General features: G+C 35.2%; 2 protein-coding genes across 5 annotated transcripts; one reads left to right on the top strand and one right to left on the bottom strand.

Moving 5' to 3' along the window:
* Positions 1–306: 306 nt before the first annotated feature.
* On the bottom strand, positions 307–1,646 carry LOC123309776 (zinc finger protein Xfin-like). Its single transcript, XM_044893037.1, has 2 exons — positions 1,505–1,646; positions 307–1,450 (listed from the first exon to the last, which is right to left on the bottom strand). The coding sequence occupies exons 1-2, from the start codon at positions 1,518–1,520 to the stop codon at positions 927–929; spliced, it is 540 nt and encodes a 179-aa protein (XP_044748972.1). The 5' UTR covers positions 1,521–1,646; the 3' UTR covers positions 307–926.
* Positions 1,575–17,106, top strand: LOC123309772. Of its 4 annotated transcripts, none has more exons than XM_044893030.1 (7): positions 1,575–1,703; positions 8,169–8,304; positions 8,359–13,726; positions 13,937–14,060; positions 14,217–14,429; positions 15,898–16,173; positions 16,237–17,106. In XM_044893030.1, exons 2-7 carry the CDS (start codon positions 8,202–8,204, stop codon positions 16,492–16,494), a joined length of 6,342 nt encoding a protein of 2,113 aa, XP_044748965.1. In that variant the 5' UTR covers positions 1,575–1,703; positions 8,169–8,201; the 3' UTR covers positions 16,495–17,106. The 4 variants fall into 4 exon arrangements, with proteins under 4 accessions (XP_044748965.1, XP_044748966.1, XP_044748963.1 ...); XM_044893031.1 differs by lacking the exon at positions 1,575–1,703 and adding an exon at positions 1,729–1,884 and having other exon boundaries at positions 14,217–14,333; XM_044893028.1 differs by lacking the exon at positions 1,575–1,703 and adding an exon at positions 1,729–1,884.
* The last annotated feature ends 1,088 nt before the right edge of the window (positions 17,107–18,194 follow it).

The following is an 18,194-nucleotide window of genomic DNA, read 5'->3' as shown; positions in this document are numbered from 1 at the left end:
TAACATCTCATTTTTGAGTATTATTGAGCAAGTAGCAATTAAAATTCATTGGGTAGACTATATATCGTCGCCAATATGATATTCTAAATGCTTGATTCAGCATATAAATGAAAAGATTTCTTTTCTGTTGAGAAATCAAGAAAAAACAACAAATGGCGATCAAAATTAATCCGGAAATACTAACAATTTAAAAAAATTAGTTCTTCGTGTGCAGTTTAAAATGAAAATATGATATAAGCAAACGTTAACTCTTTGTTAAAAGCTTTTGAGTAATTTAAATGTATGGGGAAATAAATTTGACAAAAATGATAAAAGAAATATTCTATTAGGCACTTTCTTTACAAATTACAATCAATATTCATTGAAAATACTTTTTTTGGCAGTATGACTAGTATACAGGCACTATAAAAAATGACATCACAAATGTTTTTTTGAAGTATAGGGTGGAAGACAAATGACATTTGGACAATAAAAAGAGATTTTGAGAGCACCAGGAAGACAGTAAATTATAAATCTATATTCAAAGGAATTATATAGTAGTTTTAGTATAAACTCATCTCACAAGCATCACTTCATTGCTGAACCTTTCATGTAATGAATGGCATAATTTTAGTCTAAAAATATACCAAATTTGTATATAAACCTTATATGTGTTGCGTTCTAATTGTTCTTCTAATAATGAGATCCCATTAGTGTACACACAACACAAACGTGACAATGAAATGATGCTTTTCTTAGACACCTGTTTAAGCGATTAATTCCAGCAACTGAACCTATGTACAAATATAGCATTCATGTCAAAAAATATCCTCATCTTATTAATAATATACTCTAATAAAGTACTTTTGCCTTCTTATTCATTAAGCTCTACTACCTCCACATAAATATGTGAAAATTGGAATAGTGTATCTTATTATCAATTCCTGTCATGAAATATTCTTTTTATGAAGTTTAATTGAAAATCCTGTATCAATAGGTTTTAAGTCGGGAATTCTAGTTTTTTTGTGGTATTTATTGATGTGCTTGTGTAAAATGAATTTTCGTGCATAGCTCAGGTTACATGATATGCATTTAAAAGGTTTTTCTCCCGTATGTGATAAAAGATGTCTTTTCAGATCTGTTGACCACCCAAAACATTTTTTGCAATACAGACATTTGTATTTCTTAGTTTTCCTAGCTGACTCAATTTTGTCCAAATGATTTGCTTTACCTTCATCTAAAGTAACCTCACAAAATGTTAATGGATTCACATTTTCCTCTGAATATTTATCATGAACTTTTTTTGTAATTGGACGAAGGTCTGGTAACATCTTTCTAGTTAACTGATGTTTCTGTTCACCCCTTTCAACATCTGGATTTATGATGAATTCCTCTGTTACATGTGTCGCAAAATGCTTCAATAATTCCGAGGCAGTTATGAAATCACGCTTACACTGGGGACAAGTTAATTCTGGAAATTAATTCATCAAATCTAAAAATAATTTCATTGCATTTTATTACAAACCATCTAGGAATTGCATTTTTATTCTTTGACAGTAAACAAACAATGATCAACTCATTTTTGTTTGATAACATTTGAATTCTGTGGTCTCGATATAGCGCCATGTTAATTTTCATTTCTGCATTATCAAAAGTTGCATGCAGAAAGCTAATGATCAGTCAATTACAAATTCAATTCACTAAACAGAAACTGATTTTTTCATGTGAGTACAAGTGCATTATAATTGTTTAATCAAATCCGATAACTATTAGAAGATCATTTCCGGTGATTAATGGTGGAGAGGGAAATTTTTATTGTTGATATTGGCTATCATGATTTCGAATATGCTAAGCGTCCATATTGTTTACGAAAAGTGTGTGTAATCTGAAGAGAAGAGAAATATGGTAAGAATTCAGAATAATCCCTTGAATAAAATGTGGTTCTTATGCAATAAGTACAGTATGTTCATGAGTTTATTTCAAGGATTGAAGACCACTTTTAACATGGCGGAAGGAATGACCCAAATACCACCTAAAAGAACTGTCGCCATTTTGTTTCTTCCAAAATAGGTTTAACGCAAATTTCCCTGAATGAGTGGAATGGAGTATAATCCTTACAGAATATTTCTGTATAACGGTCAGTTCTTTCTATCGAATGGAAAATGGCGACAATTTTTTTAACCTCCAAATTCGCAACGTGGTTTTTGAAACGCTGATGATGTTTCTTCTTCACGATTTATGAAAGAAAAAGCATTTTCTCCCAGGGTCGAGACTTGTTTTGAAAACGAAAAATGTAGAAGTTACAGTTGATGCCATTTTGCTTCCGGAATATTCCTTTTCATGGAAATTCAAAATGGTGTCCAAGATTCTTTTAAACTTCATGTGACTTGAAAATTCCCGTTGAAAATCGACTTTTTGTCTTCAGTTGTTGCTCTAAACACTATTTTCATGGGCGCCCGCAGAAATTTTTCTCAGGGGGGGCAAAATATCATCTACGATTAGTTTTACTGAAAGAAAAATTTCTCTAACGGTGTCTATCAGAATCTCAGAGGTGGCCGTGGCCCCCCCTGCGGGCGCCCATGACTATTTTTTAGTTTTTATATGTACAAAACATAGACATAGAGACATGGACTGAGCAATGTCAGCATGAAATTGGCTTTTTTTTATAGAAAGAGAGAAATGATCGTCGGGCATTACTTTCTCTTTTTGGTTCACATAGAGGTGAATGTGGACCAATCAATATTCTAGAAAAAGACAACTGCATGCCCAACGTGCGTTTCTCTCTGTCACTTTTTTTGACCGTATTTCATGCATAGATGGAAAGGGAAGGCATAGTCCATGTCTATGGTACTAAATATCCCGTTTTCGATATAGCCAACTTTTCTTTTTCTTGTTATAAGACATGCTGTTTTTAGGTTATCTCTATATGAGTTTCTATGTGTTAAATTTTGTTATTCACAAAACGCAAAATACATTTGGGTTCTATTCCTTTTATAAATTTTTGTTCAGAGTTCGTTTTGGTGGTGTCTAGTGTGGATATATGATATAAATAAAGTGGAAAAAAATTATTTCTGAGTGTATGGTGAAAAATCTTTGGAATTTATTGGGTAAATAGTTATTGAGATTTTTCGGACTAAGTAACAGTTCAGTTAGCAGTAGACATTTTTTTTTTCGTTTTTGTTGATTTTTGATATTTCCGATTTGTGTTGGATGAAGATATCAGTACTTAGTTCTTTTCATACTGGTATTTTCGAATAAAATGATCCATTTCCCAATATTATTAATGAAATACACTACTGGACTTTTGTCTCACTCACCACAGCAGTCTTATTGTACAAACCTGAAACATAAGCATCTGGTTAAATCTTAAATGTATAGGTCAATCGATATCTTTTGGTTCAAGTAGTAGAAGTATTTTTTCTCAAGTACTTGTCAAAGGTAACCTTAAAACTTCAGAATGTGTGGTCGATCATAATGAAAGTTCATTCTTGAAAAGACCAAACATTAGGGTTTTATTTTTATCAGGAATTCATACCTCTTTTGTCAAAAACAAAAACCAATATGAAGAAATTTCGTAATTCTTCTGAAAGATCTGTAATATACGCAAAGTTTCGCAATCTAGTTGTTGAGGTTCTTCGTTTTGGTAGGTACCCACGAAATTAAGACTTGTATACGTATACATATTCTACCAAATATAGATACGTGTCTCAAAATGTCAAGACAAAATTTTGGTACATAAATATATCGAAATGAAATGAGATGAAGAATCTTTTTTCGTGAATTTATTTTGTTTGAAGTATTCTGCCTCTTCATATATTCGTAAGGTAGGTATCAATTGATAAATTATTTATTGATGACTGTATTTCGGATGATACCTATTACCGTAAATAACAGCCTCATGGCTTACACTTAAAATTAAATTGGCGGATGCGTTTTTAAAATAAGATGGTTTTCTAGTAATTCGAAGGACTACTGAGAATTGCAATACCTGATTAACTTGAAAAATCATTGTTCTTTCATGGGCATTAATGTTGGGAGAATTCGAAAGATGGCGTTTTTCACTCTGGACGAAAATAAGAGTCTCTATGTCTATGATTATTTCATTACGTGAACATAGACGAAGAATGAAGAACCGTTCTACCCAACGAAGTTCGAGTGAAGGAGATGAAGCCATCGGAAAAAGAAAAGAGGAAGAAATTTTTGAAAACCCCTATGAATAGACTATGTGTTAACTCCTAAAAAACAACCAAATGCATACGATATACGTATAGGTACTGGAATAGAATTTAAATTGCAAATAATTAAAAATGTGGTATTGTAAAAGTATTTCTGTCCTGATATTGGAAATATAATGACAAATGGTAGCAAAAACAGCCTGAACTATTTTAAATAACTTGCCGGATAGTCTAAGCGTTCCTTGATCTTAATGATATTCATAAAAATAAGTTTGATTTATGATCCATATTATCCACTGAATGTCTTCTCGTTATCACATGTGATTTATGAGATATTCAGTGGTCAGAATCACAGACAGGAGGCTCTGAACATAGAGATATTTCTATACAGAAATATTGCAATCCATGCATATTGAAAAGAATACAGATATTATCGAAAATTATATGAGATATTATTGAATTTTATAAATAAGCAGTATTCGGGTTCGACTTTCAGACAGTCTGAGAATGGTTCTAGAACTGCGCAGAGGATTCGATACTAACTGCGCAACAGTTTTGCGCAGTTCTAGAACAATTCTCGGACCGTCCGAAATTCGAACCCGAATACGGTAATGGTGAATAAAATAAAGCTTGCTAGACGCATATTATGGGTATTGTTCATTTGGTTGATTTACCAAACTTTGCTAAACATCGCCGATTGAAAAAAAACCATATTAATAATAATATGCTCGTTAAATAATACACGGAGATTAATCTTTGGTTTAGTCATTATTCAGAAGTTTCCTTGCATATGTTTAGAACACCTACATAAACAAATAGAAAGCAAGAAGGTGATACCTAGTTCCATAAATTATTGTCCCCCTCTGTGTTATGTGGATATTTGCATTATAAGCTGAATTTTGAATCAAGGATTTTTCTATTAACTTCCATCTAATTCTAATAAAACTGATAATCCAGTCGATTCCAAGCTGTCTTGATTGGTTGTTTCCCTTTAATGAATCGTGTGGCCGATTCTGTGTCATTTATAAATATATAATTCAGAGCATTTTCCTCTCCAAACTACCCTTTCCATTGATATGATTCTATCATGCATTCTACCCTATTCATGTCTACTCTTTCTGCTGGTTGCTATTCTGGGAAACTCGGCATATATAATAAGTGCTATCACGAAAGATGAGAATAAAATAATGAAAACTGAAGAAAATATTCAAAAGCTATATTCAAGATTGTAAAATGCTACTCTGGAATGTTGTAATTTGAAAGCCTGCCGGAAAGTAAATTATAACTTGTAAGATTCTGCAGGATTTGTTATTCAATCAGATAATTTCGCTTCAGTGCCATCACAAAATACACTCTGTCTCAGTAATCATCCGAATGTGTTTATGGTATCTATTGGATACACTTCTGAATACAAATAATTCGTAGTTGAGTGGAATTCCATTCTTAAATTCCCGCATTCAGGTTAGAATTGTGAAAAATAACTATCGAACATGTGTCCCACGGTGACGCTGTGTTGAAAATATCACGCGACAGATATGCTCCGGTTTTGTTATTAATTTCCGTATGGGTTCGGAATTTTCAGGTTCATTCGAAGCGATATTTCGTTCTTCATTTTCGCCATGCGACTCTATGCGTCCAAAAGGAATGAACGGAACGCTCGTTCTGCGTCTCGATTTACTGTAAACGACGATCCGGAATGACGTCCTCGAGCGCGCCACGATGCAGCAGCGGTTACTGCGACGCCCGGTCCGATAAGCCGACCATTTCGTTTCGCCCGCCATTACCGTGAACGAGAAAGAAGATTGAAATGCGAAGTGGAATAAAACGACGATTCCATGAAATTTTTCCGTCGATATCTGCAAGTGCTCGATAATTTATGCGGTAAACGGAGCGTTCTCTCCGTGAACGTTTTATCCGTTCCTGATGAAGTAACGGGTTCTCCGTACTTCGCGTTTTCTCCTGCTCGCCATATATGAACTCTACGCTGGTCTTCTGGAAAGGTAGGATGATTCAATCTTTTTGGATTTAGTTTGTCTCGCCAGATTGGAAATGTCTCTTGGGGTTAAGTCAATTTCAATTGTGGGTTCGTTGTTTTGTAAGTTAACAATCGCAGAATGTATTTTCATCCCTAACCTAAAAATGGCACCAACCTTGACTTTAACATCGGATCCGCCATTTTGTTTTTGGAAGCGAAGGGAGCCATTTTTTCTGCTTGACTTCATTCGTTATTTTATCATTCTATGGTTGTTCAGTATATGGTGGATGATTATTGAAGGAATTGATAAGAATAACTCACCTTATCTATAAAAGATGTATTGCTATGTCGATTTCGGTTATGTTTTAGCTTCTGGTTCATTAGAGTTCTGAAGTCTTTTCAGACAGCAAATATATTATTTTGAAAAATTGTTTGGCAATTCATTTTACAGCTTTTGCAGAGAGGTTTTTTGGAATTTTTTCATTACGGCCAAAACTAAGATGGTTCATAAAATTCTGGAGGAGTTTCTTCAACTGTCACGACCGATTTTAGATCTCGATGGCACGCGATCATAGAATTTCATTATTTTTTCGGCGAAGTTTTATCCAGAAAGGGTTTTCATTTAATTCAATTAATTTTCAACGATAATTTTATGCGGGATATTTTTCACGCACATTACGATTACCAAACGATACGAGGTCAAGTTTCGTCCATTGAATAATAGCCATAATGCGAGAGAATACTATACTTTGTCCACAAATGTGAACAAATTTCTTTTTCAAATATTTCATCTCATTTTCAATAATGTCTGTATTCATGTTATTCAATAGTTGGGGACAAAAAAATTTCGACAACTCTCATTTATTTCCGGGTAGAGGTGTAAAATGGTCATCACCCCCCTCCATATGGGGCCATCAGAAATCGAAATTGTGTACTATGCTGCAGGGTGAAAATGCCTCATTAAATATTTAATAATTTCAGAAACAGGTGTGTGTTGTATGTACAGGTGTTTTGTATGTAAATATTTCGGTGACATTAATCTCTGATCTGGCGTTATTCTGATATTGAAACTTTTTGAGAGAAATTTCCAGCAGATTTTCGAAAAAATGTGCTATGTAACCCCCAAGAATGTCATTTGAAATTTAATGCTCCATTAAAATTTAAATCCACCATTATTCACTTCTAAGTGAAATTTTAATGAGGCATTAAATCTTTATTGACGTTCCTGGAATCAAATTTGAAATAGAACCACAAAATGTTATAAAATAAGCTAAAGTTACCTTTAAATATAAAATATCAAACTTGTCTCTTGAAAAAATGTGAATAATTATAAATACCACCCACCCCTTCCAACCCCTCTTTTTGTTACTGTTTGGAAAAAGACGTTTCGTACAAAAGATAAATTATTTATAAATAATTTCTGAAACCATTTATTCTCATATGTACAGGGTGTTTCAGAGAACCTGTGCTTGATCCTAATTCATACTTAATACCTAGATTTGACGTATGAAAATATATTGGCATGAGGAATAGTAAGAAGAATTTTTTATTGGAAAATAAAATGTCTTTCTATTGCAGCCAGAACCATACCCTGATTGTGGATGTTCAATAGTATTACTTCTTTGATCACTAATTCTTCTATTCTTTTCACCTTTTTTTTCAACTCATGACTAGCTTCATTTCATGAATTCTGTGCATTATGAGCTTATTTAATTTTTTTTCCATTCCTCGGCTCTGGATGTGAAATGGTGCATGAATCAAATAAGTAAATAAATGAATAAATATTTTTGCAGTTAACTAATTCACTTTGCTTTGCTTTATTTTGAAAACATCTTTTTGTAAAGTATGCCAGATCGAGAAGATTTAGAGACAATAGTTGATTTTCTCAATTCTTAATTTTTGGAAATATGGGAAAATATTATTTTAAATCTAAGCAGCGCCAGGCGAGTTCAACACCTGGTTGGGTGATCGTCGCAAAGCGATTCTCTAATTTCATGTTTGATGAGCGGGTTTTATTGAAAATTCTTTTTGCTTTGCAGCAATGAATATTGCAGGGGAACCCCAACTAGAATATGGATGCAGCAAATGATCCTATTAAGGCTCTAATAGAATCAACTGGATTGACATGTGACGACCTTCTACAAAAGTTGTTACAATATAAAAACCAACAAAACAGTAAGTTGCGTTGATAGTCAACACTTACCACCACTCATTAATTTAATTTCACAGAAACCACCGATAATTCGACACAGGCAGTTTCTTCAGTAAACTCTACAGAAGGCAAAGCTGACAATCATGATGATACTGCTAACACCACATCCGAAAAAGTCGATGGACATAGTAATTTCGATAATTCAAAAACTACTAATAACATCTGTGATAATATTGATGAACAAGACGGTTCTAGTGTTGACGGTTATAATGGAGATCCTGTTATCCATGAAAATCCTCAGTTATCGAGTGTTGGTGAAAAATCAAATAAAGTATTTGGACCTGTGGAAACTACAACTGAAAACCTCTCTTCTATCGTTGAACATCAAGAAGAGATCTCGAGGACTGGTTTGAATAACGCATCACCTGAATTAAATGAAGATTTGGATACAACCGAACCTCCTACATGTGATGTGAACAAAAAGAGTCTAGAAGATGAATCTCTCTCGAAAAATCAGAAGGAAACTTCAAATGAGGAACATCCCTTGGTGCAAGGTCCCTTACCCTTACGTTCTTCTGAAGAATGTCCCACAAATCTGGCCAGTAAAAGCATCAGTACCTCACCAAAAAGTGCATCTTTTCAATCTGAAATTGATGAATCGAACTCTGATGCGAATATTCCAAAAACAAACGTACTGGAGAAATGGAATGATGTTTTTAGGAGAAAATCAATATCAAACGATTTGGTGGAGAAGTTGTCCAACAGATTGGAAATTGACCATGACAACGCATCCAAAAATCCCGAAAACAGTGACGATACCAAAGAAAACGATATAGAAGTTTGTCAGTTGGAAGATATAGAAGTTGTGCCAGCTAAACCCCTGTTGAAACTGAGAAGTGATCTTTTTGCAAATAATTCCAAGGGAAACTTTCACCCATCCGATAACGAAGATGAAAATGAGGAGAATACCCCAGAGATTAAAGAATTCTTGAGAAATGTTGAAGAAGTAACTGGAGAAGTTCAGAGTATTCCTGTGAAGAGTCCGATTCCTACAACATCTGAGGGTGTCCTCAAAATCGATAATTCGAGAATGAGAAGAGTTAAAATGGGCTTCGTAAAGAAACGAATATTACATAAAGCAATAAAATGTTTGAACGACGTTGAATCCAGAAAGACTGAACAAAGCAAACGCAATGGTGTACTTTCTTCACAACCTGAGAAACCACATAGTGATTTTGCAAAAGTTAATGAGGTTTCAGAAGAAGAAATACGAAAGAATCTAAAGTTGCAATTGTGTACACTTAGAAATAGGAAGAAAACGACTAATTTATTCAAAGATAAATGTAAAATAAATAATTTGAACATAACTTATGACAAAAAGAAAGTTCTGAATGCTGTTAATGTTTCCGCAGATGACAGTTCGATGATAAATGACCATCAGCCTACATCACCACAGTATTCGATGGATGTGGACGTAGAAAACTCCATTTCGGAGCAAACTGCAAGGAACGGCGTAGATTCTTTGTTTTCTCTTTCTACAGGCGCAGATTTCATGATTGTCGATGTACAAGGTGGTGTGGAATTCCCGGAGGTCTCTGAAAATTTGAAAAAACCCGAAAATCCTGAGAGTACCGATCTTATCAAATTGACCAAAACGAAAGACGTAACTAAAATAAAGGGGTGGCAAAACAAGAAATTCCAGTTGTGTCGAGAAGATAGTCCCAAAGATTCGCCCAATACCAAAGAAGTACCTCAATCGGATCTACCTAAATCGACTAGTAGCAGTAAAACCAAAAAAAGTAATCCTAACAAAGAAGAATTATCACCCTTTGTCAGTAATTCTTTGGAGGAATTCCTAACGGAAAATTCAACATTGAATATAAGCTACAATATTCCCAAATTAGGTGCGGAAGAAACTATCAATACAGAAAAATATAATACTGTTATAATACCACAGACTGAGAGTGCAACTAATGAGTCAGAGAAAAAAGAGGATGATGATAAGCCTAAAAGTATCAAACCTAAAACTTTGGCTGAAAAACGAAGAATGTTGGAAGGTAGTAAACCAAAAGTCACAAATATAGAAACAGTTTTCAATAAAACAAGTTACGTAGTTTACAATGGACGTAAATTGTTCGTACCTACTACAGTTACAAAGGAATGCTTGGTAAATATCAAATTCAAGCCAAAATTGTACAAAACTCATGCCGCCACTAACGAACTTGCCAATAAAACCGATAAAAATAGGAAATTGTCATTGTTGGGTTTGTATCATCAACAATCCGACCCTGTATCGTACAAACCAGGCCCTTTACGGGAAAAATTTAGACTACAAAACAAAGAATCACGGTCCTTGTGGCACACAGAGGTGCGGAAACTGCCAACGGTCAAATTGAATATTGTACCGGAGGTTGGCAAACCTGTACCTAGACATTTGGAGCATTTTTTCAAGTTTGATACGAAGATTAAAGAGGATCGTTTGGAGCTAGCTTTGAGCGCACTTGTGGACAAGAAACAAGTGAAACAGGGTTTCAGCCTGACCGTCCCATATGCTAATAATCAAAAATACATTTTGGTGAGAAAAAGGAACCGTGTTCATCACGATACGGTTTATGATATTCCTGCTGAAAAAGACACAGTGGAGAGTGTCTTGGAAGATATTGTATCGTACGTTGAAAATAAGGAAAACGAAGATTTGATCGTCAGAGATGCTGAAGTTTACAAGGAAGATCCTGTCGTGGAGAAAGATAAAGAATTGGTCATCGCAGCTGAGGCTAGTCCTGCTAAAAAACCGAAACGTCGCAGGATGGATACGGAACTGTTAAGACTCAGTTGTAAAGTTTTGAGTGTCTCAGTTGACGAGTCGGAAGAAGAAGAATCCAGTTGTCAGAAGCCTTTTTGCAAATTAGGATGCGTCTGTAAAAGCTTAGCATGCACCCCACGACTGGGGATTCATTGCTCGAAGATCGAATGTATGTTCGAGTGTAATTGTTCCACCGACGAGAATATCTCGCTCGAAGGATCCACCTTGTCGTCGGACGCTGTCACGAGACTCGAAGATCAAGCTAAGAGGAACTTGGCCAAAGTCGAGAAGGAATTCACGCAAACCATCATCCACACCAACGATAAAACAATTTTGATTCCGTCCAGCGATAGGAATAAAACGAAGCGGACAAAAAGGATGCCGAAGCGATATTCGGATTTCTTCGAAGACTTCGATTTGAAGGAGAATACAGATTCGTTGAAAGATGAGAGGGAGAATCACACCAAGGAGATTCCAAACTGTTACGTCGAACTGGAAAAATTAGACGTTAAAGGTATCATACCTCTTTGCTTGTATCATGACTGCTATAGTTGTGGCTGTTTATCTAGTCAGGAGAAGAATAATTCTAATCCACCCTCAGACGTCGAAGGTCAGGAATCCTTGCCTAAAGTAAACAAGAAGAGGAAATTGTCTGTTGAAAAGAAGAAAACAGCGAAAGAACTCGACGAACAAATTGAAGAAAGTCCAACAGAGAATATTTCCGATTCGGAATATATGGAAGCATTGAGGGTGGTTGGTAGTAGGAAATACAGGGAGAAGGGACGTTGTGCTAGAATTTTCGGAGTTCACCCAGAAGTATTGGCGAGAAACGAGATTCCTTTCTATAAAAATAAGATAAGATCGAAAGTATCCCAGACTGAGATGTCGGTAACATTCGATACGGCCACCATACAAAAGTTGAATTATACAGAACCGTTCACTGAATATATAGACGTTACCACGCCCCTACCCATTTTAGCCTCTGATAGATTAAAATATTTCATACTGGGAGTACGTCCCCATAAGAGAAAACAGACTTTCGATGACGTGTTGGTGGATAAAACGCCAACGAAAAAAATGAGGGATTACGTCGATGAGCCGGTCGCTCATCTCCAAAAAATGGAAAATTCAACGTGTAACGCAGTGTTCGATGGTGAAATAATCGTACCGACAAACGAGAACAAAGACTTCGTTAAGAAACTCGGCGTTAAAAGTGCCGCTCCTTACATGAGGCTACTGCCTTGGAACGACCTATTGAGAAATTATTACGGTCGTAAAATAAATATATGGTGTCGGAAAAACAGCAATAAGAACATGCTCTTGAATCTCACCGAGAAAGGCTCCCCTCCTGGTTACGTAGAAATTGGCGAATCTAAAAAAAAGAATGGAATTATGAATTGGATATTGTCGGGAGAACTCCCGAAGAGTACCCCTGCGAAATTGGTACATTTGATTCTTTCTCCTAGAGGCGACTATTTCGAAATATCCGGAATATGCCTGAAGAATATCACCGAAGAGGAAAAGGCCAAACAGTTCATAGAACCGAAAAGAAAAGAAACGCACGAGGAAAAGGCCAAACAGTTCATAGAACCGAAGAGAAAAGAAACGCAAGAGGAACCAACAGCGGAACAAGTCAAAATTACCCGTGATTCCAAATTCTTCACCCACAAGAATCACAATAACGAAATGAACTTATTAGTGATGACGCAGAAGGATTATTTTCCGACGGTGTTGTACGTTTTGCCCAACGGTCAACCGTCTAACGAAGACACAGCTCCTCTTCACGTCGGACTCCCTGTATACGAATCCCTACGATGGAGAATGCTGTTCTTAAACTCGAACTTCACCTTCCTGTCTTTCCTGAAGAACAACTATTCGATCAAATATACAGACCTCATGAGCGTCGTGAAGAAAGCCCAAGATACCCACAAGACCGTCAGTCTGCAGGGCAGAAAATTGAGCGCTGGGTACAGTCAGAAAAATTTTGGGATTTATGCCGTACCTAAGTTTGTCGACATGCTTTTTATTGGACCGTACGAGATGCTGGAAGATCACGATTTACAGACGCTGCGGTATCTGAAACAGGAATTGGTCCCTACGGAATATTTCGAAAGGGTGCAGGGTGGCGCGATTCCCTTGAAAAGGAAGGATAAGTGGCTGGTTTCCAAAGATTTTTACTGTCGCCTGACGAAATCGAATGCTGCGAAAGTGAAGAAAAAAATTATATTGTCGAATCCCAATGTTTCCACGTCGAAACAAACCGATGAAAATTCCGAATATGCCGTCCTCACCCCTCTGCCTAGCACGTCCACGAAGCCGAGTAAAGACGACCAGAATTATTTGAAGAACCACGAGGAGCTGCAGAATTTGAACTCGCAATTCCTGGACGGTAGCGGCAATTTCATAACGTCCATGGATTTGGAGACGAAGGCGTTCGTCAAATTCCCGAATTTTTCGATTTTGAACGGGAAGAAGATGAGGCTGCAAGACTACAATTGTTATCTGATGACGAACATACCGGGATTCGGATATCTGGGCGCTGTTAGGTCTGAGGATAGCGAGGCCGTGGAGGTGGATTGGCCCTTCGGCAATAAGGTTCTGCGATTTGCCAATGTTACTGTCGCCATTCTGTTCATCAAAAGGTATGTTACTGATTTATTACTGAATTACAGTTACTTACTATCTAATAAAACTCTTTTTACCAGTTTAGTATGTTCTATCGGCCATTCTTTGAGTTTGAACTATTTAAAGTGGCACACTTCTGATGCAAGTAAAAGGAGAAATTTAAACTTTGATTTTTCGTGTTCTCTTTTGTGGATATTATTTCTAGTTCGATATTTTGTTGTTTACAGACGTTTCGCCAATCTGTTATTGCCAGTGCCTGCTACTTTCAATTTGAGAATTGCCGTGAAGGAGGATGTTAACACTCTGAAAATTATAAAGCCGGTAGACCCTAAGTTGCTGAATGGAACTCATGTGAGTAATGTCAGATTATAAAAATTCATTGAATGCACAATAAGGGAGAAATTCTTCTGAAATGTGCCGAAAAATTTCAGTAGTTTAATTCACATTTGGCATCATTGGAAAGTCTTGAATCTAAATCTTGTGTTGTTTTGACCGGAATTCTTACAGATATGCGGAGCGTTTGGAATTTTGGATTCTAGAAAACTGACACCCGAGTTAGCTGTTACTCTGGGTACTACCCAAGAAGACGTTCTGCAGAGACTGGCTAAACGAGCTCAATTTTTGGTAAGATCTCGTTTGACAACTTTGGGATTGTTTCTTTTACCAAAAGATGAACAACTTGAAGATGTACTTGATAACGTGGCCCATTTATCAAAATTGGTAATAATTTAACATTAAAAATCAGTTTGATGTTTAACTCATCTGCTAACATAACAAACATAATTTCATCTTTGATTAAGAATTTTTTTGCGTAGTAGAGTTTGGGAAGGTAGAATTATGTTTGGTGTGTTGTTTCCTCATGGAAAACTTTTTGGGAGTTTAGAATTTAGATACTAAAAGTAATTGACATGAGTGGAATGACATATTTACTGGGATGATAAGGTTTATCACACTCTTTAATTAAGTCTTCTCAAATGTTAAAAAAATGGAATATCCATCTTTTATCTGGGATGCTTTCAGTCTTCGACTAGTACTGGTAGTGTAACATTTGAACCTGTTGGAATGAAATTAATTACTTTTCTCTGAGAAAAACTCAAAAACTAAGAAAATCTCTTCTGACAAAAAAATAGTTTAATGTACACGCCATTAAGCAATTCCACAAATTAATGGAAAAAGTTTAATCAATTAAATCACTACGATAACATTTCGTTAGTAGCAAAGTTTTTATTTTTTCGCAAAAAATAGACAACTTCATACCTACTCATTAGAATTCTTCAAACTTCTGGTAAAACTGTTTTTATGTGGAAAAATTCTTCATCAGCTTCGGATTTTGTTGAAAATCTACTGTTAAAATATCTGTACTATCTGAGATTGATCCTAGTGAGTTTTTTACACTCTTACTCTATTCTTGTTTGGTAAGAGAAATTTTCCTCTTTAAATTATTCGTGAACTAACATGCAACAGAAAATTATACATAATTGCCAGTTCAAGTTGACAGTTATTTATGTATAATAATTGTTTTAACCGTCAATTATGTATAATTGTCAGTTTCAACTGACAATTATGTATAATTGACAGTTTAAACTCACAATTAGCTATTATTGACAGTTTAAACTGACAATTAGTTATAATTGACAGTTTAAACTGACAATTAGTTATAATTGACAGTTTAAACTGACAATTAGTTATTATTGACAGTTTAAACTGACAATTAGGTATAATCGACAGTTTGAATTGATAATTATGTTTTTTTCCGCATGTCCGCTCAGCGCTTTTGTATTGCGTTACAATTTTTTAGATTCGATAGTGTTTATTCAAGTGATAGTATAAAAAAAAAGAAGCTACACCTGCTTATGAGATGTAGGGTGAATTATTGAATGCTACTCATCATTTTTCAGAAAATTTTATAAAAGAATTCCCATTAGCGAACTTAAGCTTAACTTGAGATACATGTAGTATAAAAGTCATGATACTATTGTATGATTCTCATGACTATCTAAAACGTTATCTACAGTATTTTGAGAAATTGTATTATTTAATGCAACATATTGGTAACTTCAGTTCATACTTTAATTTCGCGCGCGATTTTAAACATATTATATGTATCTCGAGTGTCCACGAAGTTTTCATTCACTAATATTCGAGTCCGTATAATCACTTAAACCTAATTGCTGGGAATTGTTTTTAGGGAAGTTTGGAAATCGATAAACTGAAAAGCCAAGAAAAAGCTCTCATTGATACAAAGAAAGAGTTAATCGTCAAAAAACAAACATATCTGAAGAGATACATGGAGCTCTTAATGCACCTGCCGGAAGAAAAAAGACTGAAGGAATACGCCAAATTCCGACAAAAGCTAGATGGTGCCCCCAAGCACGAGAAAAAGGTTTCCCCTGATAATGGAGGGGATTGTATAGCTATTGAGGATTCGGACTCTGAACAACAATCAACTGTGGAAACTAAAGAGGTTGGTTGAATTATACAAGTTAAATAAAGTGTTGGGATATTTTTATCTCCTCATACTTTTCAGTCTGCTGTTCAGAATCAAACTCCAAAGAAGCAGCTCACCATGAAATCGATACTTAAGCCAAGAGTGTCCTCACCAATAACACCACCTACTTCATCAGACAGTGAATATTCTAAGCCTGTGGAGAATTTCAAATTGGTGAAAACGCCGTCTGGAAAAATGGTTCTTATCAAGGATAACACCGGAGCATCACTATCTAGGTCTCTATCGGGGATCAAACTGAAAATAAAGAATAACAAAGTGATCACGCCACCTGAATGAATTGACATTTTTCCAGTGTTTATTTGTAGGTAATTTGGTTATTAACCATCGCTACCGATATTTGCCAAAGATTGAACCACCAATAGTGAAAATTATTTCAGTTGTGCATTCTTCGTCTATTCCGACATTTCGAATCTCTTCTTGAGTTTTGTAGTTTATTTGAAGAGTTTATTAAAAACAATAGAAAGGCAAGTTTTGAATTTGAGTCTTATTTTATAACATCTATGGCAATGTTGCAGGAATGTTGATAATCATTTTACACTCGTTAAGTTGCCATCTGTATTAAAAGGACATATTTAATTTTTAAAATGAAAGTTGTATATAGTTTATTGTGTACTGTATATAGTGTAAATTTGATTCATCACATTTCTTATCAGTTTGAATCCATGAAGCATACAAACAAATGTAACACTGACTATTGATAATTGTTGGAATGATCACCTGAATGTTTTCGTTCATTGTATATAATCTACATTACATACAATAAGAATAATATTGTTATGTTATTTTTAAGCAATCGCTCTTGGTGTGTTAAAGTTGATTTTATATTTAAGTTGGAGAAAAATATGTGATATATAACTGTGAATATAATTAATATACTTTTTGCTATAATAGTCTACTGTTTATTCGTCATCATCCTTATATAAGGTAAGTTTTATAATAGTAAGGTCCAATACAGGGGAAAATAATTATTCAGGTTTTCATCATGTGCAGGAACCCTCACTAACCTCATTAAAAACCTGCGCAAAGAGGATCTTTGACCTGCGGCACAAGGTAGGTTATGAAACATTGACAATTGACATTTTGTATTGTGTCATTCGAAGTACTTTTTCATTAATTCATCGAAATCTAGTTTTTGTGCTAGGTTGAGAGTATTGGCAACGATGATTATATAATCGGAAATCCCAATTTGATCAGACGAATTTAACAGGAGATGTCGCAGATTGGAATTTGCAATTTCTGAAAAATGTCATTTCCAAGATGAATAAAATTGCTCGCAATAGATTAAGCGGGTTCGGAAACCTATATTTGCTCACCAAACTTTTTTAATTTAATTATTTAATTAATTGCCATTTTTTAAACTTCGGGTTAGGTAGCAGAAAAGTCATAGTAGTTTCAAACGTGATACATACTCTGAAAGAGCAACCCTTCTAGTATAAAATCTGAGAACTTCATCCATTGCGGCACATCCGTTTGATCTTGAGGAAGTTTTAACTGAACCTGGAGTACAATTCTCTATCGAGGGTGGGCACATAGTACTCGATGGTAAAATGGAGTTTCGATAGAGCATCCACCATATTTTAAGTTTCTTAAAATCGTTGATCGATAGTTCAATCTTCAATCACATTTTTAGATAAACTCGAAACTCTTGCGTTTCGAGAAAAAATTGCAAGAGACAAGTGAGATTTTAGGTTAAATGGTGTATAAAGTGGCTCATCGCCAAAATAAGTTGATATGAGATTTCGGATATCGTGAAACTCCTCTGTACGAAATTCAGCGATTTTCGTACAACCGTATTCTGAGATAAAAAGAAAAGACTATTTTTAGGGGCAGAAATCAAAAAGAGGGATTTCTAATTTTGCCTCGAAAATCTGTTACCAAATTTTGTTGCACTTATATATTTCAGGAAAGTCTGTATATAGCTTTTTTCTCCTAATCTCTGCGATTTACACACTGTCTGTTTTGATCATAGAAATACC

The sequence above is a fragment of the Coccinella septempunctata genome, chromosome 3 (assembly GCF_907165205.1).
Source record: "Coccinella septempunctata chromosome 3, icCocSept1.1, whole genome shotgun sequence".
In the NCBI taxonomy this organism is placed as follows: domain Eukaryota; kingdom Metazoa; phylum Arthropoda; class Insecta; order Coleoptera; family Coccinellidae; genus Coccinella; species Coccinella septempunctata.
The sequence above is the reverse complement of the archived record's forward strand: the minus strand, read 5'-3'. Positions and strand labels throughout refer to the sequence as shown.